The sequence below is a fragment of the Excalfactoria chinensis genome, chromosome 7 (genome assembly GCF_039878825.1).
Source record: "Excalfactoria chinensis isolate bCotChi1 chromosome 7, bCotChi1.hap2, whole genome shotgun sequence".
Lineage (NCBI taxonomy): Eukaryota > Metazoa > Chordata > Aves > Galliformes > Phasianidae > Excalfactoria > Excalfactoria chinensis.
In genome coordinates this window covers 590143-614061 of record NC_092831.1, presented here as the reverse complement: position 1 = coordinate 614061, position 23919 = coordinate 590143, and the positions used below count along the sequence as shown (strand labels likewise).

The window sequence follows — 23919 nt, the reverse complement described above, 5'->3', positions numbered from 1 at the left end:
CTTGGTACCTCTGCTGCCAGCACCTCTTGTGCTAATGGCGACAGAGGAATGGAAATAGTGATTTCTCTGGCTTCTTGTAGCTGAGGACAGCTGCCGAGTTCTTACTTTGTGTGGCTGTTTTATTGAGCCGGGTGGGCTGGAAGCAGGTATGATGGGGGTATCCTTTGGTTTCCTGGGTTGCACTCGGAGCCACTGCTGCCTTTTTTCTGTAGCTGCTGAGGAAGAAGCTCTGCTTTGCTGTGGGGCTGTGCTCGGTGCCTCAGTGCAGTCCTGATCCTGGGGAGCAGCGCGTTGTGGGGCAAAGGAATCGCTCATTGCGGGGAGTCCAGTGCAGACAGCGACAACGTGATAATGCATCGGAGCTTGCTTTGGGGCTTTTAATTACTTTCATTTTCTTTTTTAATGAATAGGGATGATGAATTTGCTTCCGCGAACCTACCTGGAGATTTACATTAGCCAAATTAACAAGAATGCTTGCTTATGGATTACTAGATCACTTTATAACTTGATGATTGAATTCAGACTGCCAAACTACATTTCTTCTCACTAAGAGCGTAATCAAAACCATTCAAGGAACTCTTGCCTGAGAAATTGTAGATATAAACAGCAATTGCTTATTTCAGTAAACATACTTGTTCACTGCCAAACTAATCACATTATTGCAGATGGAATCCCTGTATGCAGCTTTTCTTCAGTCTCACATTTAATTGACAGCAAGATGAATCATATCTATATCAATTCCTAGGCTGCTAATCACTGTACTTACTTTCAGTTACTCGTGTGCTGATCTCTGTTCTTTTGCTGCACCAGGGACTGTTTGCTTGGAGCTCTCTTTTATTGTATTTGTTGTAGATAATGCATTTTAAAGAAACTAAATGGTGTCAGTGCTTCACAAACTCTGACTTTTTATTGTATTCCTTTTCCTGAAGTTAAGGTGAGCACTTAGGAAATAGTCTGTATTGCCACAGAGGGCAGTGGTAGCTCTGGCTGTTACCTCCCTGTGCAGCGCTGGAGCAGTTTTCCAGTATGGAAGTGGAAGAAGTCTTTGTGTTCCAGTCTGTGTAATCCATGATGGAGATGAGCTTGGTCACTGGTTGTGTGTTCTGAATGTGCACCATCTTTAGATGGGGCTAGAGGTTACTGGATTGCATTGTCAGCTGCACTGATAAGGTTAGAGCAACACAGAAATAATACATTTCACAGTTCAAGCCAACTTGAAACTTCAGTGTATGGCTGGGTTTACCAATAATACAGTGGGTATTGCAAGAATCCCTTCTACCTTAGGCTCCCCAGGTCTGCTAACAGAGCTCCCGCAAGCACAGAATTGCTAGCTGAGGAGGAGCTGCACCATTTGGCCGATAGCTGCTGGAAACCTCTTCAGCTGCAGATAGGAGCAGATGGCTGCAAGTGACAGAGCTACCTTTTGTCAGTCAAGCTGTTTCACTATGGCAGGTGTGCGTTCCCTTCCCTCTGTAAGTGCCAGGGAAGCACTTGGAGTTCTTAAAATCTGAAGGTGGCTTGTACATGCAGATAGCTCTCTGCAGCTTCGGGGCACTGTGGGACCGCTGGACAGTGGGGAGAGCAGTGAGGCCAGGCATGCTGCTGGGGGGGTTGTAGGTGGGCTTTGTCGCTTGAATGTAATGCATCTTTAGTGCAAGCAGCAGATTTAATTGATGTAAGACAGCCTGTGCCCACGGCTCCTAGAAAGAACAGAAGCTACATTCATGGAATCATTGGGATTGGAGAAGACCTCAAGGATGCCCAAGCGCAGCCCACCCCCACCATACCCACTGACTGTCCCTTTGTGCCACATCCCCACGGCTCTGGAACACCTCCCACGGATGAGGACTTGGGGCATAGGGCTTAAACACTTGGATTTTTGTTTTCTGCTTGTGCAGGAAGTGTAAATTCCAGGAAGCTCTCTGGAAGGAAAAAAATAAAGATTGGCCTTAATTTCCTGTTCATTTTGGTCCATTCTGCATCTCCCAATGAGTTACTCTGACCCCAGTCTCTGTAGTGCGTGTTTTAGGAATGCAGTGATTTAAAAGCATCTTCTGGAAGTGCAGGTGGGAAACGTGGGTCCTTTGGGTCTTTGGAATAAACAGACTAAACAGAGGTGAGAGGAACTCACTGCCTGGCTGTGTGCAGGGGGGGGGCAGCAGTGTGTGAGGAAAACCTGGGTGGAAGAGAGATGGAATGCAAAGCTGGAGCTGCAAGCAAGCGAACAGCCAATATGGCTCTTGTGATCTTGAGTGTTTTGAATAGTATTTATTCCATAGTGCTTTAATACAGTATTATCATTAAATAAAGGTAAAGTGACTTGAAATATTTCCGTTGACCTTCTGGGTAATAGAAAGTGCTGTTCCTTGTTGCACATATGTTTAAGCGTGTGTGTGTGTGTGTGGCTTTTGGATACACTTTAAATACGGATCTTTGTTTTTAATCATTGTAGGGCACCTTGGTGAACGTTCAAGCTGCAGAAGCAGTGACTGTTCCCATAAAGAACGATTTTCCTACAAGAGAAGAGCAGATTTCGACACTAAAAACCACACCTGAGTTTGATGTTCTTATCATAGGTGGAGGAGCAACAGGATGTGGTTGTGCCTTAGATGCAGTCACTAGAGGTAAGACTTCATTCTTGGATTACACAGTTGATAATAATTGATCACATTGGCTTTCAAAAGCCGTTTGAAGGTAAAGAATGTGTCCTCTGAATGCCTGGTTATAAAACTGCCTTCTGAACTCAGGAGCAGAAATGAACCTGAAGGAAAAATATCTTGTTATATTTTATTTCAGCATAGTTGTCATTGTCTAAACACTTACATGCAGCTCTCATCGGTAGTAACCTGCTGGCTGCTCTTGGGTGGATTTCTCCTTCTTGTTTCTTGCTTATGGGGTTTACCTGTAGTCACACTTGCATGCCTGCAGGAGTGAGAAGACAACAGTTGCATAACACTTCTAGCACATGTTATTTCTGAATGGAGCAAGCATGAATTCACAATGAGGCATACGGCTCCCAAGCTCTCGTTTCCTGTAATGTGAGATCTACAACCTCTGCTGATGCTCTGTAGCTGCTGGTTGCATTGCAGGTTTAGGGCAGGACCAGGGAGCCTACTCCCAACGTTCAGTCTGCAGCTGCGTACAGTAGGTTTGTGCTCTCCTGGCTCCTCTGTTGTGAGATTAGCTGTGTAGCTGGTTTAAGAAGAATTAGTGAGAAACGCTCACCTTGGGATGTGTTCCTTCTGTTGTTGTTTTCAGTGGAATCGGACAGTGAAAGAGAACTGGCTCTTGTTGGTGTCTGCATTTTTGGCCTTGCCATTTCCATTACTTTTGGAACTGAAATGTAAAATATAAAATGAAGTTGTTCAGGTTGTTTAGCATGTGGGTATGTGTCAGAAGTAAGAGGCAAAACCCGGCTCCAGGAGTGTTCTATGGTGTTTGATTTGGAACCAGGTTGAGCAGCAAGGTGTGCGTCGCTGTTGGCTACCTGCGAGTCAAGTTACTGCCTGTTTTTCATTTATAATTAAAAGTAACTTTGGATCTTTTCATTTCGCCCTTTGCCGTATTGTGGTAGAAAATACAGTTGTAAAGCAGAGGGAAATGATTGTAGGTAATAGTTCCTTTTAGTAGATGTTCTGATTAGATCAGTGGGTTTCTGAAGTGTGAAATATTCCTAGGCATTTGGTTAATGAATTGTGTGTTGTTGCTGTTCATTCATGGAACTCGCTCTTCTATTATGCTTGCTTCGCTTAACAACAAATTTTGCTTTTCATGAGTTTGATATATTTTCAGCAAATTATTTCTGATTGTATCCATTAATCTTCAGTCACATTTGACAAAAATAAATTACTCTGATCTTTGGAAGTTACCAGTAATAATTAGTTTAAGGACAGAAGTTTGGGGAGACCAGCAGATGTTAAAATGGCATACAGCAGCCCTGAGAGATGGAAGGACCCAAGGGCTGTCTGCTCATGCAGAGGCTCCCGGGCTCACCTGTCACTGTGCTGCTGGTGGTCCCAAAGCCTGACCACTGAGTTTCATTTTTGCCTCGTCTGCCTGCTTTTCAGATTCCTCCAGTTGGAGGGATCTGCTCCATTAACTTCTGGAACTGATTGCCACCTCCGTGTGCTTGCGTCTGTACTGTAAGGAAGAGATGGCCACCAAGCTGTCCTGTGCTGCTTTCCTTCCTTGGGTTTCCTTATGCTGGACTACTGCTGGCTGTCTTGCAGCTGTGTGCCAAATACAGCCTCGTGCCTGCCCCGGATCATTGAGAAGCATCAGTTAATCATGCCTTTCCCGTGGTCCAGCTTCCTTCTAACAACGGGATGCTGCTGTCCCACGCTGAGTCTGTGTGCGAGCCCTGCTGGCAGCGCTGTCACATCCCTCACCCACAGAGAGCTGCATCCTGTCCTCCAGTGCAACTGGGGACACAGCAAAGCATGCAGCCGCTCTCCAAATGTTTGTCAGAACATGCATTGTAATGCAAAATGTTCTTTCTGAGCCGCTCTGCCTTCTGGATTAGTGAGAATGTTTCTGAGCCTCCTGGTTATCCCTGCTCTGTGCTAGGAAAGCACAGCGCCTGGCAGCCTCACGCCTGCCTGAGTGCCTGCGTGGCTTTGTGCTGTCTGGTAGCTGACACTGTGTGTGTGCCCTTTGCCTGTGCAAGGTGTAAAAGAAGGATGTCTGTGTTGCATGAGTGCTGCAGTACGTGCATGGTAAGCTGCAGATCAACTCTTCTTTCCTGCAGTTTCTAGTGAAGTTGCTATGTTTTGTATTAAGTCTTAATTGTAAGATGATTTGATGTATACCTTAGGTGTCCTCCTCCTACATAGAGGAAAACCTGCCTCCCTCCTTCCTTAGTTCATTTAGTCTCTAGAACAAGTGGCACTGTGCTGGAGCTCTGCTATTGTCACCGGGGCTCACCGTGCTTTTCCTTTCAAGTCTTCCTCCAACCGCTTCATCACCCCTTTCAATGGGATAGCCAATGGTTGATAGGTTTGGGGTGTCAGCAGTCTTCTTGGGAAGCCTTCTGGGGAGCACATGATGGCAGTGCCCACGTTCACAAGACGTCACAGGGATGACTTTGAAGCATCAATCCCATAAGCTCTCCCTTGAGTGTGCACCCATTGCAGATGGGCCGGGCTCTCTTCTGGCACCGGGAGCCTCTGGAGCAAACTTAGGGGAGAAGGCAGGGTTGCCAGTTATTTGTCTGGCTGCTGCGCTGTTGAAATAATTAGTGTGATAGTTTGAGCTCTCTGCTGCAAAGAGTTAAGGGTATTCATGAAAATATTCTGTTCCTGCCATGAATACAAACTATAATTTGCTTGAGGGAGCGTGGCCCCTATAATGTACTGTAATGCCTTTCTATTGTGAAATATCCAGGTTTTAATGTGCTTCTGTTTAAGTTCTGTTTTGACTTTTCCCTCAGGAAGAGGGCTAAAATTTTTCATTACAATATAGACAGTGCACTGCACTTTGAATACAAATTTATCCATGTACAGAGTAATTTTTCTTGTGATTGTCTCTACCCTAGAGAAGTGTCTTTAATGAATTACATACAAATTGTGTAATTTAAGAAGTTAATTTGGTTTTCTGGTAACACAGGACTAAAAACAGCCCTTCTAGAAAGAGATGATTTCTCATCAGGGACCAGCAGCAGGAGTACTAAATTGATCCATGGTGGAGTGAGATATCTTCAGAAGGCCATCATGAAGCTGGATTTTGAGCAGGTAATTGTTTATGCAGGTTGTTAAGCCAAAATTGCTAGCAGACACTTTCCCTATCCCAATTACATCAGAGTCCTTTATTTTTCTAATACTTGACAGCACATGGTGGCTGTGGATTGCGACACAGAAAATGTCTTCTCCAGTTGAGCTTTCCAGAATGGGGAACTTGGTGGTGCCCTTTCTCGCTAAATTCACTTGCAGGCAATGTAAGAGCTGTACCTTTTAGATTGTGGATGTGCTGGGGAGGGAGGGCAGAAACGCTGACTTGAAAATAGAAGGAGCTTCTTAGCTGTAAGGATCGGATCTGGGGGAGCGAGGGGCTGCCCTGATGATTTTGAAATGGGTAAGGAAAATATGAGAAAGAAGTGATTATGTACGTATGATAAGTAAGTGATTATGTGTGTGATTAACATTTTATGTACTTCTGTGTTGCCTCAGTCTGGTGGAAGTTGATGTTCTTACTTTTAGAAACTGATTTGTCTGAAACCTCTCTAAATACATTTTGGTGATAATAATGCTGCCACAGAAACGGGGACCTCCCAGGGATCAATAGAACCAAATACGTGGTTACCCACCTGTGGAAATCACCTTTTTTTTTGCCCAAGAGCCACTTGATATCGATCAGTATCACTGGTTTGGAGAGGAACATTTCTGCATTTGCAGAGTTCTGTGGGAATCTGCACCGCAGCGATACCTTGGGATGTGCTCTGAACCTCCTCTGTGGCCTCCTGCTCCTAGTTAGCAGTGCTGCAGCTTGCTGGGCATTTACTTCAAGTGGAAAATTGGTCAACTCACCAGCCAAGATTCCAAAGGGAACCCACTGAAGCTTAACCTGCTACGAATGTATTTTCCTTAATTTCTGATTTTATTTTTTTTCCAGGAAGGTTTATGTGAGACATTTGCATTGATTATCAGTTTTCTCATTAAATGTTGCATTTTGGGGCAAAAATGAGTCACTTGAAATTCATATGTACTTTTTTCTTCTCAGTACAAGATGGTGAAAGAAGCGCTTCAGGAGCGTGCAAACCTACTTGAAATAGCTCCTCACCTATCAGCTCCTTTGCCTATCATGCTGCCTGTTTACAAGTAAGCCCTGCTATCATACCTCTCCTTTAGCATGTCCTTTGACAAGCAAGGTATTTCCCTCAAGAAGTTTCCAGTTGCCTTTTCCCAGCTGTCTTTATACCTGTCAGAACCTTCTCGTCTTCCCAGAGCTGAGATGTTGCAGAAGCATGATGTGCCCTCATGTCACGAGCCTGGTATCGCTGCTGCCAGACTCCAGCTTCTTGATGCATTTTAACCATTAGAATTGGTGTAGAGGAGGGGAGCTTGCAGCTGGAATGAACTCCTAATACCCAGGATATCATTTACTGTTCTTTCCAGTTCTTCAGTGCACGCTATTATCATTTTCTTCAAAATGTTCTGTGTAGTCCTGACAGCCACCAGTGTTCAGTGCAGTAATTTAGTGCATTGCCTTCCACTGTACACGACACTGGTGTTAGGAGGACAGTTTCTTCCTCTTCTGAGGAAGACTTTAAGTGATTTGGGCTAGGTTTTTAGCTCTGCAAGAGCAGTTGTTCAGTAGAACAGGCTACTTGAAGCAGTGAGCTTTTGATGGATCTCCCTAATGTGGGGCCATATTCATGTTCTACAGAGCAGGCTTGTAATAGCTGGAGCTCATGTAGGCCAGCAGTGGGCTACGTTTATTTGGTCTTGTTTGTGTAGGAGGTGTTAGTGCTTCCAGCTCATCTCGACTCCTGAGATGCACGTACTGTAGCAGTCTGGGTCTTCCTTCAGCACTCAGCTTTGATCCCTCATTTTATACTGACATAAAAAAAACACCAGTCCTAATTCTAGAAAAAAACAGGTGCTGAATTGAGCTGACTTCCACCAGTGAGGAGATCAGCTGAGAACAGCAATCGGTACGTAGCTTTCTGCACATCTACTTTATTTGCTGTTCTGAATTTGTTCAATAGTACAAAAGTAAAACCAGCACAGCACAGCGGGCTGGGTTACGAGAAGTATTACCTGAAGTGTGAGCTTTCACTTCTTAACTTCCCATCAAGTTAGACTGTTTTTTTTCTTGCAGATGGTGGCAGTTGCCGTATTACTGGTTTGGAATAAAACTGTACGACCTCGTGGCAGGAAGTCAGTGTCTGAAAAGTAGTTACGTCCTCAGCAAGTCGAGAGCCTTGGAGCACTTTCCAATGCTGCGCAAGGACAAGCTTGTTGGAGCTATTGTCTATTATGATGGTACGTTCCCTTTATGTGGCTCTTGTTACGTTGTTCTACACTGTGGGGGGGGGGAGCGAAGGAACACATGTACATCAGCTACACTGACTCTCCAAAGGGATGAATGACTTGAAGGATTCAGTTTGCATCTTAATTTATATCTATCAATTTGATGCTTATGGTGCTCACTGCAGTGATATAAGGGATGTAGAACAGGATATGTTTGTTTTTCCAGCTAGTAGGTAGTGATATGTGAAATGATGTTCTAGCAATTCCCAATAACTTTCCAGCTGTGCATGATTTTTGCTGTGCTGGAGAGGCGAGGCTCTTTCTGCTGCAGATACTCTACACGTGTGGTACTTGCTGCTCAGCCTGTTTTAAGTTAGACATCCTTATGACTGATGGAGCAATAAAAGCTACTCCTAATCAGCTGATAGTCGTATCTTGTTAGGCTTCCTGTGTTTACTTCAGACTTTGCCTTTGTTTAAAAGAAAGTTATGCCCCCAGTATAAAGCAGACTCTGTGTAGCATTACTTGCAAGTATTTGCATTGAATTCTGCTCAGACTGAATATACCTTCCAAAGTATTACATGTCAAGCAATTGTGGTCATTCTGGTAATGATAAGTAGTGTACTGTGCTACTTCTAGTTTGAAAAGAATTTCAAACCTAAGATTTCTGCCAGAACACCTTTAAGTAAAGAGTTACAAAATCATGGGAGGAGAAAGTGCCTCCAGCTGGAGTTGTTACTAGGACTCGGTTAAGATAGATTCTGATATGGTTTTGTGCAACATGCATGCACAGTCAGCCTTAGGGAGAGAGAGAAGATGCTTTCTGCAAGTTTTCCAATGCTGCATTGGAATAATAATCTTGAAATAGCAGTTTTTGTGTTCAGACGCCTTCATGCTTACTCAAGACCATCATTCGTGTTTGTGATGCAAGAATGCTGGTAAGTCTTACTTTGTTCTGTGAAGCGAGTGATGGTAAGTCCCTAGCAGAGTGTCACAGCAATAGGTGCCACAGTGGGTGTTCTGAGCAGGGAGCCCCTGTCTTTGTCCCATCAGCATCTACAGAAATTGGAGGCAGTCTGAAAACAAAACTGGTAAAGGATTACTTGGTTCCTTTGGCATAGAGCTACCTGGGAGTCTTGCTCGTCCAGAATATTAGTGCTTGTGTTGAGTCACGGGTGTCCTGAGCTCTGCCCACACTGTGACATCTCAGTGCTTTCTGCTGTTATGCAGGTTGTATCCCTGAACTGTCAGAACTTCAGTGTTCCTACATACTGCGTTTTGTATGAATTCTAAATGCTGGAAAGCACTTAATGATGGAGTAGAGTGTACTGTCATAACTGCTTATCTTGATGCACTTGGATCTGATGATGTATAGAAGATAGAGCACTTTTATTTTGCAGCAGACTTGTATGCTGTTTTGTAGCATGTTTAGTTCAATTGTTTATTCCCCATTTTCCATTTCTCTTTTATTTTGCTTCCAAAAGAGAAAGTTCTCCTAAAATTTCCTCAATAATGAGGCCGTCTTGGTAATACCAAAACATAAGCGTGTTAAGCATAGGCAGACAAGAAGGCCCCAGGTTCCTTGCAGGCCTGGAGGAGCCCTCCAATAAATAAATAGCGTAAATGCTGACATGCTTCAGTAGTGGTGCAGTTCGACTTAGATTTTACCTGGAGATGTTGCTTTTTGACCTTTTGGAAACCAGGAATGTCTTCACACAATATTGATGACAGAGGCTGTACTTTTCTCTTTTTAGAACTTCATTTATACTATTCCTCAGCTTATCAATAGAGGCTTTTGTACGGGGAAGAAGTAGGAGGGCCTTTGGAAACATGCTGGCTGGGGTAATATTAGCGAGGCCTCTGGCACAAGAGCCTGCTGGTGATTGTAAGCTGTCTCACAGAGGGCAGTGCAGTGAAAAATAGACCTGGATGCTTGTGTGCATAGGATCTTATTTGGGAATGGAGTGAGATTGAAAAGATGGACTTAAATTCTTCAGAGAGATGTAAAAGTTTACTTCTTTCTATTTAAGGGACAGAGGAAATAAGTGGTTATTTAAAAACAAGATTTTTTTAAAATGGGATTTTGTGTCATTTTAGCTGTGTCAAATGAAAGAAATGCAAACTTTCATGTACCATAATGAGAGCTGCTGTAAATAACATACACAGAAATAATTCAGGCTTATTTTTTCATTATTATAAGCTCTTTCTTCTCTTAGACTGTTAAGAAATCCCAGGAGTTCAGAAGAGCAATGAATTATACTGTAATTATGCTTCTTGAAGGAGCGCTATAGCTTGGGAATCTATAATCTATTGAAGCCTTTCCTGATGAAATAGTTTGGACATATCATAGCTCTGTACTACTCCAGCATTCCAGAAGTATACAGTTGCAGGGTAAACTTAAAGGTAATCTTTAAGTTTCTTTGAGCAATTGTTTTAAATGGTGTTGCAACAGATGTAAAAATTCAGTGCCAAGATGCCACGTGGTCCATCAGTGGCAAACACCTGTGCAGCAGTACAGCACGCATGGCTGATGGGCAGACATCACTGCATGGCTGGGTTGGAAAGGACCCCAAGGACCATGAAGCTCCAACCCCCCACCACAGGCAGGGCCACCAACCTCCACACTGAATACCAGCCCAGGCTGCCCAGGACCCCATCCAACCTGGCCTTGAACACCTCCAGGGATGGACGGGGCATCCACAGCCTCTCTGGGCAGCTGTGCCAGCACCTCACCACTCTCTTGGAGATGGCAGATGGTTTCCTTGCATGTCCAAACAGTAGGAAACAAACCTGCCATGTATATTTGAAATAAAATGTAAAATGAAGGAAAAATAAAGGGGGGGGGGGAGGAAGGAAAGGTGTGAATTCTGAAGTTTATGAGGAGTGAGGATTGTGTAATTGCAAGCTCAACAAAACGAGTGGCTGGCAGAAAATCTCACCAGTTCTCATTGGTGGAACAGCGGTGGTGCTGGCAGGACTTCCAGGCTGGTGGGATGTGAGACCTCAAAAGCAGCTGTTAAGTTTTGCTGCTAGTGAAATTTGTTGGTGCTCCCGTAACTGGCCTTGCTTTGCTTTTCGCTTAAAGCTGCTACAGAGTAGGTTACACGCTGTTCTTTTTCAGAACTTAGAGAAATGCTGCGGGCAGTTAACAGCAGCACCAACAAAACGAAACACACGTTCCTTAGAGCCTCAGCTGAACACAGGGGAGTTTCTGGATCACAGAGCTATGGAGAGCTGAGTGGTGCAGCTTTGAGGCTGCGTGTGTGCAGGGTGGAGTGAGAATGACAGCATCGCGTCAGTTAAGGTGCCCCGTTCCAGAATGAATCTTGGCAGGCAGATGTGTGCCCCAGTATTTCTGCTGTGGTCAGCCTGCGGTGCACGGTCTGTGTGGGCTCACGCTACTCTACAATGCGTTAATTTGTTTATCTTGATCAATTAATTTGTGCTCTGTCAACACGAGTCAGCCAGCACTTTACACTGTAAATCTATTAATTTGAATTCTAACAAGTCCAAAGGAATGGAGCACAAAGGGGGATGGGAATGGAATTTAAAGTGGAGAAGGGAGAAATGTGGTTGAATTACGCTCACTTTGATTCCTTCACCAGAATTAGTCATGAATAAGAGCATTAAGAAAAGCAAAACCAAAACAACCCTCAGAGCATTTGAATCTTTCGTATCTTTCCTCTCTGTCCATGTTTTCCCTGTGTAAGAACTAAACACAATTCTTATCTCATATTCTTGTGTTCTCTGTTCCTGCCTCTATCATCATTCCTGGCTCTGTTGTAGTGTCTTTGTATCTGGAGCTGTAAATAGCCCCAGCTAGAGCATCTTGCTGTTGGGCATGTTGATCGCCACCGTCGGAGAGAATTTGAAATGCTTGTTCCGTGGGTTACTTTTAATTTGATAAAAGCACCTCTCCAGTGATATTCGCCTTGGTGGCAATGCTGCCTTGCAAAGAAAATAGGCAGAAATGCTCTTTGCTTTTTGCTGTGATAGCTGATGGAAGCGGTGGCGTGTCGAGGGGTCCATTATTCACAAATCCTTTGCATTCTGAGATGTGGCCACGGTCGTCTTAATTGCATTTTAAAAATTGTTTATACAGGCAAAAAAAAAGAAAAAAAGATGGTGCATTATAAATGTTGGAAGTACCAGCAATAGCAAATCAGAGGCTTTACCAGAGGCTATTCTTGCTCTGTCTCAGCATCGGGAAACTAAAGCATATGTTGGATGTTAGCCTGGGTGTACACAATGTGTCCTATTTATTCAAGGTTTTCTTTGAAGCCACAACTTACAAGTTTGTTTCTTAGGGGTACATGTCAGACTTCATTTAGCATTTGTTGGTATTAGGATACTCCCGAAGAGCAAAAAGGCAACATTTTGGGGGAGGAACGTGGCTGCTATCTGAGCAGTGATCTGTCAGTTCCATTTATGTAGCTCAAGGAAAACTGGAAGAGAGGCACCGCGGAGAGCTGGCCTGAGATCTCAAGATCATATGCAGAATTATTTTAAAGCATTTTAAATGGAAGAATGAATCTCCATTTAAATCATACGTGGCGCATTATGTTAAAGACTGGGGAGAACATTAAAGAGGAGATGCAAGTGGCCAGAATGTTTATTTAGAATTTCTGAGATCTCCTTAAGATGCATTGCTTTCTGTCTTCAGATGCCTGCAGGCTTCTCTGCTTACATGTTTTGCCTTTCAAGATGAGCCTTTAGGTGTGTAAGGAAAATGTTTGTTGTTGAGTCGGTCATGAATTTAAGATTTTAGGGTTTTTTTGTTGACCTTGCTCTTGGAATTTGCTGTTACTTTCTGCTAATAGCAGTTAGCAGATGCTTCTGTCACTGGGTGGCTTCGAGGGAGCTGCTTGCTTAATGTCTTGTTCTGCGACTTTCCAGTATGCTTACTGGGATGTAAGTCGTCGTTCTTTGTATTCCTGGTATTTGTTCCCTCCTGAAATGTTTTAATATGAAGGTTACTTAAACATAAAGGGGAAGGAAAAAAGCATTGGCAGAGGATTTAGCTTTCCTTGTGTACAGCAAACCCCATGAGAAATCCTTCCTGGGCACGCAGGCACACACACCGACACACGCAAAAATCAATGCAAAAGAGTAGGGCATTCATTAAGCTGTCAAAAATGGAACAAATGCTTTTTTTTATTTGGGCTCTTGTAGCTATTTTTCCTGGTTTCTGAGTGTGTCCTGAATTATGAAGCGGTCCGGCTTGATCATTCATATTTGACAAACTAATATTTAGCGAACGCGGTGAGCCGTAACGGGGGTATTACCCCATTACAGATGCAGACAACCGTATGACTTTGCTCCTTCCCTGGGTATGAAAACTCTTTGATGGTTTGTCACTGAAAAGATTTTTCCACAGGTGAAATACACCGCTGACCATATTTCTTGGTATTTCGAGATTGAAAGGAGGCGAGTGAAAGAAGCCTTGCAGGCACGCCAAGTGTAGGTACAGCCTGGAAAAGTCTATACGTATTCTCCATATCCAGTAGTTTCCAAATAGGTTTTGTCCCGTGTTTTATGTAATAGAGTTGTATGTGAAAGGCTGAAGAGCAGCGGCAGCCTGCTGCGAGGAGCCTCGTAAGGTGAGCTGGGCTGCCTCTAGTGGAATACGTGCGAAACAGAGCGTGGCTGAGCCTGGAGCAGCGCTGGTGCTTCTGTGTGCTGCTGCTCGTGTCTCTATTAGCGGGGAATTCTGTTCGAAGCAGCACTTCCCGATTCTGATCAAATGGGACGGCTGTGTTTCTCCTGCAAGGTGACTGGAATCAAGTGGTGCTTTATCGGCCGCGGCTCTCGCTGTCGTTTTCAAAAGGGATAAAATCAATCGCTGAAAATGGCTCGCGTCTTTAACCCAGTTTTCCCTCTGTCAAAGGAAGGGTTTGGGTACCTGCGGGAGCAGCAGTTCCACAACAAAAGGCTGTGCATTCCAGAGCACTGTTCTTTCTTTGCTGGAGGCGTCGTTCCCAATAGCGCGCGGATGATAACTGCATCTCCTGCTGTACCTGTAACAATTTAATTGTGTAAGTCAGCCCAGTCAAGCATCCCTGGCTCATGACTGGGAGACATGAAATTCATTGTCATTATTGTCCCTGTCATTTTGGATCATTATATCCCGCTGCAGAATTTTCCTCACTCCAGTGCTTTCTTACCTCCAGGAGCTGGGGATTATGGCTGAGGTTGGGGTGGGGGCAGGACTGTGAACTACATTTACCTCAGGGGAGCCACAGATTAAATTGGCTTTGCTCTCTGACTTGCTGGATTCATCTGTTTGTACGCTCTGGGTTTAGGGTTGGGAGTGATGAATATTCGAGTGAATTCCATGCCTCTGGTTGCTGTTGTTTTTTGTTATTCTTTCTTTGCTCTTTAGCACTCCTATAAGCAAAGGATGATTTTCATGTCCCTTAAGAAGTGAATGGGGGAATATAATTTTTCAGATCATCTTACCTAAAAGATTTAAGATTGTTCCCAAGCAAAAATGCTGCTAGCTGAACACTGCACCAACACCTTGGTGTGCCCAATGTGCCATGGCTTTCAGAGGGAAGGCTCCATCAGAGCATGTAACCCTGCTGTAATTTACATGCGTGTTTTCTGTGAACGTAGTAATGGGTTGTTAGTTAATAGACAGTGGTTCTGCACAGCAGGCAGGGCTGTATGGATGGTAGGGGCTGTCAGCAATGTGTCCCCATGCACCTCGGGCAGCTATGGGTGCAGAGCAGTGGGGCTGGGCTGGGGTTGCCCAGAGCTCCTGGTCAAGCAGGGCAGCTGGGCCTGGTGCTGGTGTCCCTGGGCCCATATGTGCGCTCCTGGCTGGCAGCAGCCCCTGCCCTCGTGGTGCTGTCCCTCAGCCTGCAGCCCTGGCAGGGTTCCCCCAGCTCTCTGCAGACCTGCTCGTCCATCCCGCAGGTCGTGCCATGTCCCCGTGCCCCAGCCATGGCAGGCCAGCCCTGATGCTTGTGTGCTGTGACATCTCAGCACGGCTGCCACAAACTGACAGTGACAGTGTTTGGTCTCATTTTAACACTGTGCTTTTACTTGCACTGACACCGCAATATGATTGTGGTGACAAGTTGAAGGCTGATAAAAAGAAGTGGGAAACAACATAATTACAAAGCAGCAGTGCCGAACAGTAATTCCAAATTCTCTTTCCTAACGTGCCTGGGTAGCACAGCTTATTTTTACATGCTGGTACCTTAGTTTCAGTTAGCTCTAGCTTGTGGTACCTTACTGTGGTGTTACAGCAGGATATTTCTATGTATTCATTTCTTTATAGCTGTGCATAAGTTGGAATGTATTGCATTTTAGTTTTCTCATCTTTCTTGTAAGCCTGTTTGGTTTTTGACCGTGTGCCTGGGTAGGTGTGTCTTCATCAGCACGGAGAGCCAAGCGTAGAGCAGAAGGGGGATCTTCCATGGTCTGTATTAGCAGCATTAGCAGTGTGGTGAGGCACTGCTGTGTTGCTGTGGCTGTGGTGGTACTGATGGGGCTGAGTCGGAGCGCTCTTCCCTCTGAAGCAGCCCAAGAACAAATAAATGTATGCTGCATGTCCTAGAAAGCCTGCTAGGTTTTGGTGAATTTTTGACCTGGCTTCAGTTTCACATGATTCAGAGAGCTGAGAAATGGTTCAAGTCTCAGGGCATTTCTAACGACTTGCTGTATGAGTCAAAACTTCTGTGAATACCTCGGTTTGTTCTGCGTAGGCCTGGAGAGGAGGGATTACTGCATTCCTCCTGGAAGAAGTCTGGAGCAACTCTTACACAGTACGAATCAGCTGGAGTGACTCAATTTGGATGCAGACTGGTTCCAACATCTGCAACAGATGCTGAGTTCCCATTTTAATGCTTGTAATAAAACTGTTCCTGTAATTAAGCACTTTCTATTTAGAAATTGGTGGGTGCAGGCAGCCCTGATAACTGTGTGTAACTGCAGATCGTCAGCCTTAAATTTGGTGAGCTTTGTATATGTGCAACAGGAACACTTTTATGCGTGTGAAATGTGGGGTTTGATTCCTCGTGCTGTTGGGTTTTTTTACAGCACGACTGCAGCTGTGCAATACGGATGTAGGGATATAACGTGTATCATTTGAAGATGACTTCAGAATATCAGTGCTTTTGGGGACAACGGGCATCAATGCTGTGACAACCTAGTAATATCCCATCTGGATAGGCTTTGGGGAGTGTTCCAGATCCAAGGGGCTGCCTGGCGAGTTGCAGGCTGTGTTCCAGTTAACCAAGTGGAGCTCAGTGCCCAAGCTGTTAGTTAACTGTTATCCCGTGAGCTTTTTAAAAGAAACCAAACAAACCCCAACTATTGGTATGGTTGTGTTCTGCGGCACTTTGAAATCATGGCCTAGTTTCTTGTCCAGATATTTCTTCTATGATTTTTTTCTTCCTTCCAAAAGAAGCCTGGTATGTACTTCTGTAGAAAGATCTGCCCTCTTGACAAAGTGCATTAAGACTGTCATATGGCTTCTTGCATGGCTAATTTCCAGCTCTCCATTTAGCTTGACCTCGACAGCAATAATTAGATAAGCCTAATAGAAAAAGGCTGTAAATTGACACAAGGTGAGAAAGCTTTCATGTCTGTTGCAGGGACCACCGGCCTGTTCTTTAAAGCAAGAAGTTTGGCTTAGTACTACAACAGCGTGGATGTGTTGCGTGGTTTTGCAAAGTGTTGTGGAGCAACTTAGGGGTGATGGCTGCCGTGTTTGGGGGCACTGTTATTCAATACAGCTGCAGTATGACAGTCATGTGACAAAGCATTAGTTCTTAGCAAAAGAAAGTTGGGTGGATCAAACGTCACTCTCGGGATTAAAAGAAGTTCTGTCTGCTGAGTGGTGTTGATTTTCACCTGCAGGGAGTCGCAGAGGGGTCAGAGGTGGGTAGAAAAGCAGCGGGTGTCAGGGGGATGCAGTGCAGAAGATGGTGGAGCTTGCGGTGTGCCTGGTTGACGTAGCGGCTTTCATACAGCTCCACCAAATGGGGCCACCAACTAGTGCAGTCTGTGGGTTTTGTTAGCGCTGCTGGCTGTGGTTCAGCACTGATAAAAATAAAGTCGGCTGCGCGCTCTGTAGGAGGATCCTTGTAGTGCCAACGGAAGCATTGTCTGTTCTTATTTGAAGAAGGACGGCATTTGCTACCAGGAATGAAAATAGAATTTTCCTAAATTACGGAAAAGAAAAAACAAAAATTCTAAACCAAATGGCATCACTGTTGGTCTGAAAATCGTGTGGAACACGCAGACAAAATGTCGTCTTGCCCCACATGCCTTTGTCAGCGTGCCTTCCAAGAACAGCGCTGGGTTCTTTTGAGAGGATTAAGTGTCGCTTGTTGAAAGCAGTTAGGACAGTGTCTCGTTAACACTGTTGGCTGCCCTTAGTGAAAACGAGCTTACTGCAATTATTACTATACAACGAGCAGATGACAACAGCAGTAATGAGATGGGTGGCTCTTTGTTTTTCTTAGAGGAAATTTAGAGGATTTCAACACGTATTTTTGAGTTGTACCTTGGGAGAAGTCATGGGGATTGCTCGGCAGGTTCCATCCATGGCTCCTGATGTTTGTTCTGAAGCTGCTGGGTCTGGCTGCTGGGCGCAGCCCCTGGAGATGCATCCTGCTGACAGCACCAACAGGCACACCACCAACCCACGCTCCCCAGGTATGCCCTGGAGCAGCAGGCTGCTCTCACCTGGCTGGGGCAGGGTGCTTGGGCGCATCTGTGCTTGGTGCATGTCCTAGTTAGATACTCAATGTATTGCAGCTCTGTTAGGAGGTCTTCAGCAGCTTGCTTGTTAGGGAAAGGAGTGCCAAATTAGTTGGACATAGTTGCTGTGGTGTTGTAAAACAGCTTTTGGGTTTATCACTAACAACGTTCAGAAGAAACCCATGGTAGAGTAGAAGGGGGAGCAAGGGAAGGTTGCTCTTGTTTGCTTTGGAGTGCCAGTGACTGATGTGGAAGACAACGAATGCAGAACTGCCTGGAGTAGATGATGCAGAGCCTCCCACAGGGGTCTTTGGTTACCTTGTCCTTAGCACACGCCTATGCCTTGGGTTTCCTAGGCATTTTCTGAGTGTGCTAATAGTGCTAGTGTCAAGAAAGCTTTACATCTCTGTTTGGAGAAAGTTAAGCTTGGAGGCATTTGTCTTGGTTTTGGAGAACCTGAGTATGGCAAAAGGAGGATGGTATTTCACTGAAAAAAGGAGAAGACTAGGAGGCAGCATTCTTGTTCTCTCCCCTTCTGCTCCTCTCAAGTGGTGTGGATTGTTGAAGTGCCACAATGCATTTCAACTTGTTTGGAATTGGGAATGATTGTTATTTCATACTAATGTGACTGAAAGCAACTAGGTTTATTTCATCAGCAAGAATGTTTTCTCAGCTGTGAATAGTGAGCTATTCTGTAGTACCTTTGCAATATCTGCTCTGCATGGAGGAGCAGCAATGGCTTCTTCTGGTGTCAAGGCAGAAGGTGAATGCACCAAGTGCAGAGTTTTAATGTCGTTGTTTGTTGGGAAATGTGCACATATGAGTTAAAGTTAAAACCACACAGACACACCTCCCAACAAGGAAATCTGTTCCCGAGTGGAAGGACCATTGGACCATGACCCAATCCTACCAAACTGTTGAGGTATTATTCTCCATAGGTGATAAATTTATGAGCCAGTAAGTCACTCCTCATTGCTTTCCAATCTAGACCTCCACAGATCTCTGCTGTTTGCACTGTGAAATACTCCAGCACTCCGCACTGTGGATTCCATTAATCTGAAGCCAGTGTTGTTTTTTCTCGATGTGTAGTTAAACAGCAACTGGTTATTTCCCAGTCCTCTTCCTGCGAGTGCACTGCTTAGGTGCTCAGGGTTCCCTTGGACAGCTGAGAACTGAGCAATAGCAAGGGTTTTCTCACAGCAGAGTACCGGTGAGGGGGATGTGGATGAGAAGTACAAGGCTACCTTGAAGGAGTGATGCTCAGAGCTGCTGCGTCGAGCTTTCTTTCATGTGAAGATGGCAGTTCCTCTTGGGTAGCAGTTAGTCATAGAATCACAGCATGGCTGGGTTGGAAGGGATCTCAGGGATCATGAAGCTCCAACCCCACTGCCACATGCAGGGCTGCCAACCTCCGTATCTAATTCTACACCAGGCTGCACAGGGCCCCATCCTGCCTGGCCTTGAACACCTCCAGGGTTCTGTTATGCTGGGTTTCCTGCCCTGTACAACAAAGCCCTGCAGCACCCCATGGGCTGGGGAGCTGCAAACAAAGCACCAGAGCAAAGAGGGATGGCTGTAGATCACCCTGCTTCTGCACGCCTTTGGCCCTGGGCTAGAATAGCCTTGTGGATGTGCTTTATGTTAAGTAGCTGCTGTAATGCAGCTTGCTGCTATTCTGTCTTTTTTGCCACTCTTTATTGCTCACTGTGTGCACGAAGTGTTGAACGTTCTCAGCCCTTGGTTAAAACACTCAGTTTTGAGATATTTGTAAGGTCACTTCATCCCTTCCCTGACACTGCTGTAGCAGAAATGTTGATGCATTTGTTTAATGATTTGCCTGCCACTTCTGACAGATGGCTGTTTAGTCTCATGCATCTGCTGTGTTGGAGCATCTGCAACTTTTCTTGACATCTTGTGAGGTTGTTTTGCTGTTCTTTTCTGCAGTTTATTCTGGGCATTGTTTGCGTAGTTGAATCGGAGTTACTGTTTGTTTCTTCATCGGTGCTTCATCATATCACTGTTTCTGTTCACTTCACATAGCTTGCCTCGTGCTTGAAGACTGATGGCACCGTATCGCCTCAGCTGGGTTAGAATGAGGATGAGGAGAGGGGAGGTGGCACCTCCAGGCCATTGATCCCATCTTTATAACTTTGCCCTTTTAGCTGGGAACAGATGATGTGCGCGGCGGTTCGAGATGCGCAGGCAGAATCAGAAGGACCAACCTTTGCATAAACCATTTGTACTGAATGTTCGGAATGCTGGCAACATAAATCAACAACAATATCTATTACAAATTCATCACTTTACCTGTATTATCTTTGATAGAACTGGTCCGGGCACGTGGGGAAGCGAACCACATCTGAGGAAGTTTAGCCCTGCTGTACATTAATTATTCAGGACACACAGAGCCTGGCCCCTTCAATGTATAGTAATTCTTTCCAGCCAGCATCCTGGACTTTAACTTCAGTGGCGATAATAAATAGGAAAAGTCTCAGGTGAAGCCCGTGTTTTAAAGTAATTAATCATCTTCCCCTCATGGTCCCTCCGCCTCTCTCTTGGTTTTCTTTAACGAGGGAATTTCAGTAATAAATCTTTAATGATATGTGTTAAGAATCCTTCATTAATTCTTGTCTGCTTATTTCTTTTCTGATGATTTTATGCTGTATGTTGGATAGCTAAAATACCCATGAAATAATAATACAAAAGAAAGTTACGGGAAACTTTGAATTTAGCTCAGCCCTCAGATTGCTGGGGTTTTGCATGCAGCGTGGCACAACCTGCACCAGGCATTGGTGCTGTGTTGCAGTGGCACTGCCGGGCGTGTGCTTTGGTAGAGCAGCGTGGTTGCAGTAGGGCTGCACGTGGGAGGAGGGCGCTCCGTGGGGCGGCTGAGCCCATTGCCCTCGGCCCCACACCAGCGAGGGGCGCGGGGTGGGAGCACGGTGGGGGCCGTGCAGAGGATGTGTCTTTTAAATAAGGACGTCGGGCGCGAGCAGCCATCACGGCTATTGGATGTGACAGGGACAGCTGTGACAGATCGGTTCTGACACGCTTCCATACCGCGCGTCCGTGGCTGGAGGTGACTCACATCCTTCCCGGTCCCTTCCCGCTGCAGGACAGCACAACGATGCGCGGATGAACCTCGCCATCGCCCTCACCGCTGCCAGGTACGGCGCTGCCACCGCCAATTACACTGAAGTGCTGCGCCTGCTGAAGAAGCCGGATCCATGCAGCGGCAAGCAGCGCGTGTACGGGGCACGCTGCAGGGACGTCCTCACAGGTGTGTGCCATGGCTGGGAGGTGGGAGCAGGAAGCGCTAACGCTAAATGTCGGTGCACTGACAAAGGAGCCATCTTCCCAGAGTGCGGTGGCACAGCGTTAGCGTCAATCATCTTGTGTCAGGTTCTTCACTTGGATCCTGGTGTTCTGGCAGGGTGGGCCGAGCTTTACATCCAAACCCTCCTATCAAGCAGAGGTGCTGTTGTCAAATGCTGTGTGCCGTATGGTAGTACCGCTTACAGCCAAATCTTCCTCTTTGAGAGGCACAGCCCATCCCGCTCCTGCCCTGCCTCCTGCCCTGCCTCTGCAGACAGCACGGGACGTTCTGCAAAGTGCTTCCTCTGAAGTCTGTCTTTAAAAGCAGACTTGGTTAATTTTTGAGAACAGTTCTGGCTGTTCCCTTCAGACGGGCAGAATGCACGTAGTTACAGTAGGTTAGGTTCACAGATTAATAACGGAGTGTCAGCGAGCAGGGAAACAAATGGGGCCTGTGATTGATGCTGTTTTCTTTCACAGGGCAGGAGTTTGATGTCAGAGCCAAATGTGTTATCAATGCTACAGGACCTTTCACAGACTCGGTGCGCAAAATGGATGATCAGGAAGTGCCCAACATCTGTCAGCCCAGCGCGGGCGTGCACATCGTGATGCCGGGTTATTACAGGTAACAATACTCCAAACCCAGACCATTTGTAACAATCCCTGCTGGTGGCTGTAATAAATAAGGTGGTGGGGACACAGTTGTGGTTTTTATGGTAGCTTTGAATGCACGCTTGAAGATTTTGTAATTATTATTTCTTTATTTAGTGGGTTCTGGTACTGTGTGTGTTCAAACACCAGCTTTATCTAGGTGGAGAGGAGGGAAGCCTCGTGGCCTGTAGGTGAGGCTTAGCAGGGCGGAACTCCTGCTGAAGCAGAAGGGCATTAAGGCAGTGACTGCTGTAAGGTGGCCCTCATAAGGGGTGAGTTGGGCATGTTGGCTGCCTCTTCACCCCGTTAGGAGAACAAGAAGTGTAGAAAGCCTTCCTGAGAGGTTCCTGCCTTCCTAGAAAGCTTTCTGTCTTATAAAATACCATTCTTTCTAGGCAATCATCTGCCGTTACTTTCTGCTTCTAGTATTAGTCTGGATGGAAGCCACTGGTGCTCAGAAAGCAGCATGTACACAGTGTAGCAAGTAGTTCAGAATACCATTAAATGCTGATGGGTGCTGATGGGCAGGTGCCTGCCCTGGCTGGTTCAGGGGAGGGGTCCGCTCTGCCTGCACTGAGCTCACCCACAGGCTCCTGGGGCCCTCCGCAAGCACTTGCTGTGCAGACTGCAGACTCATTCCTGCTTCTCTCCTTGTTTGTTGCTGCCAAACCAAATCCCGTTCTAACACACATAAGCCGTTTCAGTTGAAGCTCAAATATTACCTTTGGATCCTGAAGTCCTTAGCATCCTGATGGAAATTCACGTTTATAGACTTATTCCGGTTCTGTTGATGCAGTGCACTTACAATGGTGCCTTCTATGTGAGTGTTGCCATCCTCTGTGACTATAAATCTGGACTTCAGTGCACAAAGCGTTGTTGTTGCCTGGGCTGTCCCAATAGGACATGACCAGGGACTATAAAATTGAGGCGTCTTTGGCCTAGTGGAAAATCACTCCTGTGATCTCTCTTTTTTGTGCGTCTTCCCCCCTGACGACCAGGAGGTGACTTGATAGCTGCTTTAAAGCTACAGCAGAGGGCATAAAAAGTTCCTAATCCTAAGTTGTTCATGTTCAGCGTTGAGCAGGTGCACAGCTGCATGGTTTTGGTGTAGGGCCACCAAGTCAGCTGTTCAGTTTGGAATCACCTTGTAGATTCCAACTTGAAGATGGCTTGATACACATGAGGGCTTGAATGACGTGTTTTGTAAATACCTAGCACATGTAACTGCTAGCGTGGAAGAAAATCCTCCTGCTTGTTCCCCTGTGTGTGTCAGTGTGTGGGCACTGCTGTTCTTGTTAAACAGTGTCTGCCCACATGCTGCCTCCGCAGTGCAGCTGATGCAATAAAGCTGATTTCCGTTCAGCGGGGAAGCCTGATCCAAGGGATGCATAGAAGTACTCGTGGTGTTTAACCTCAGCTGTGTGGCGTCTTTGTTCCTGGTTCCGAGTGGATGGATGTTCCTTAACAAATAAGACTTATTTGATTGCATCTGCTTGCCTTTGTGGTTAAATAATTTGTAAAATTTGTGTGAGTTTGGGCCAAAACAGTATAAAAGAGAAGTTGATATCTAGACACAGTCAAGATTTTGTAAAACTAACGTTAATGGAATGCGTTTGCTTCCCGTGGGATTCTTGCTCGTTTATGTTCTTCATTAATAGTCCCAGTATTCCTCCTCTCATTAATTCTATTTTTAGTATACATATCTGTTCTAGTAGCTGCAATAACTCTTTCGCTCCCTATTGTTTAAGCATAATATCTGCAAAAAGAGAGGGGATTCTGGCCACCTTTGTTCAGATTAGCGCATCTCAGGCTGGAAACCTATGTGTGCATTACTAACTTCCACTCAGATTCCAGGTATTTACAGCCCTCTCACATTTTCCTATCTGCTCCATGTTCCAGTTAAATTGGAATTATAGAATGGTTTGAGCTGGAAGGGACCTTTAAGGGCTGCCTGGTCCCACACACAGCAATGCACAGGGACGGCCACAGCTCTGCCAGTGCTCAGAGCCCGGCCCCTGACCGCGGGTGTCTGCAGCGATGGGGCACTGCCACCTCCCTGTGCACCCTGTACAGAGCCTCACTGCCCTTAGCCTGAACATCTTCCTTGTATCCACACTACTAAACCTTAGCTCTGCTTTCTTGGGAATCACCTGTATTCTACTTAATCACATCTATTGGGTTTCCAACAGGAATCTTCCATATTTCTGGTCTGACATCCAGAATGAATAACTTACTGACTTCAATCTCAAGAGCTGAGATCTGTCCTTCAAAT

General features: G+C 45.6%; 1 protein-coding gene across 4 annotated transcripts in view; it reads left to right on the top strand.

Annotated features, from left to right (window-relative positions):
- The window catches only part of GPD2 (glycerol-3-phosphate dehydrogenase 2), a 51478-nt gene that overhangs the window by 14335 nt on the left and 13224 nt on the right, over positions 1-23919 (top strand). For all 4 annotated transcript variants that reach the window (XM_072341399.1, XM_072341398.1, XM_072341401.1 and 1 more), the window contains exons 3-8: positions 2453-2624; positions 5605-5729; positions 6715-6812; positions 7816-7979; positions 20797-20961; positions 21477-21621. In XM_072341399.1, the coding sequence (XP_072197500.1) occupies positions 2453-2624; positions 5605-5729; positions 6715-6812; positions 7816-7979; positions 20797-20961; positions 21477-21621 (869 nt within the window). The remainder of the gene's footprint in view (positions 1-2452; positions 2625-5604; positions 5730-6714; positions 6813-7815; positions 7980-20796; positions 20962-21476; positions 21622-23919) is intronic.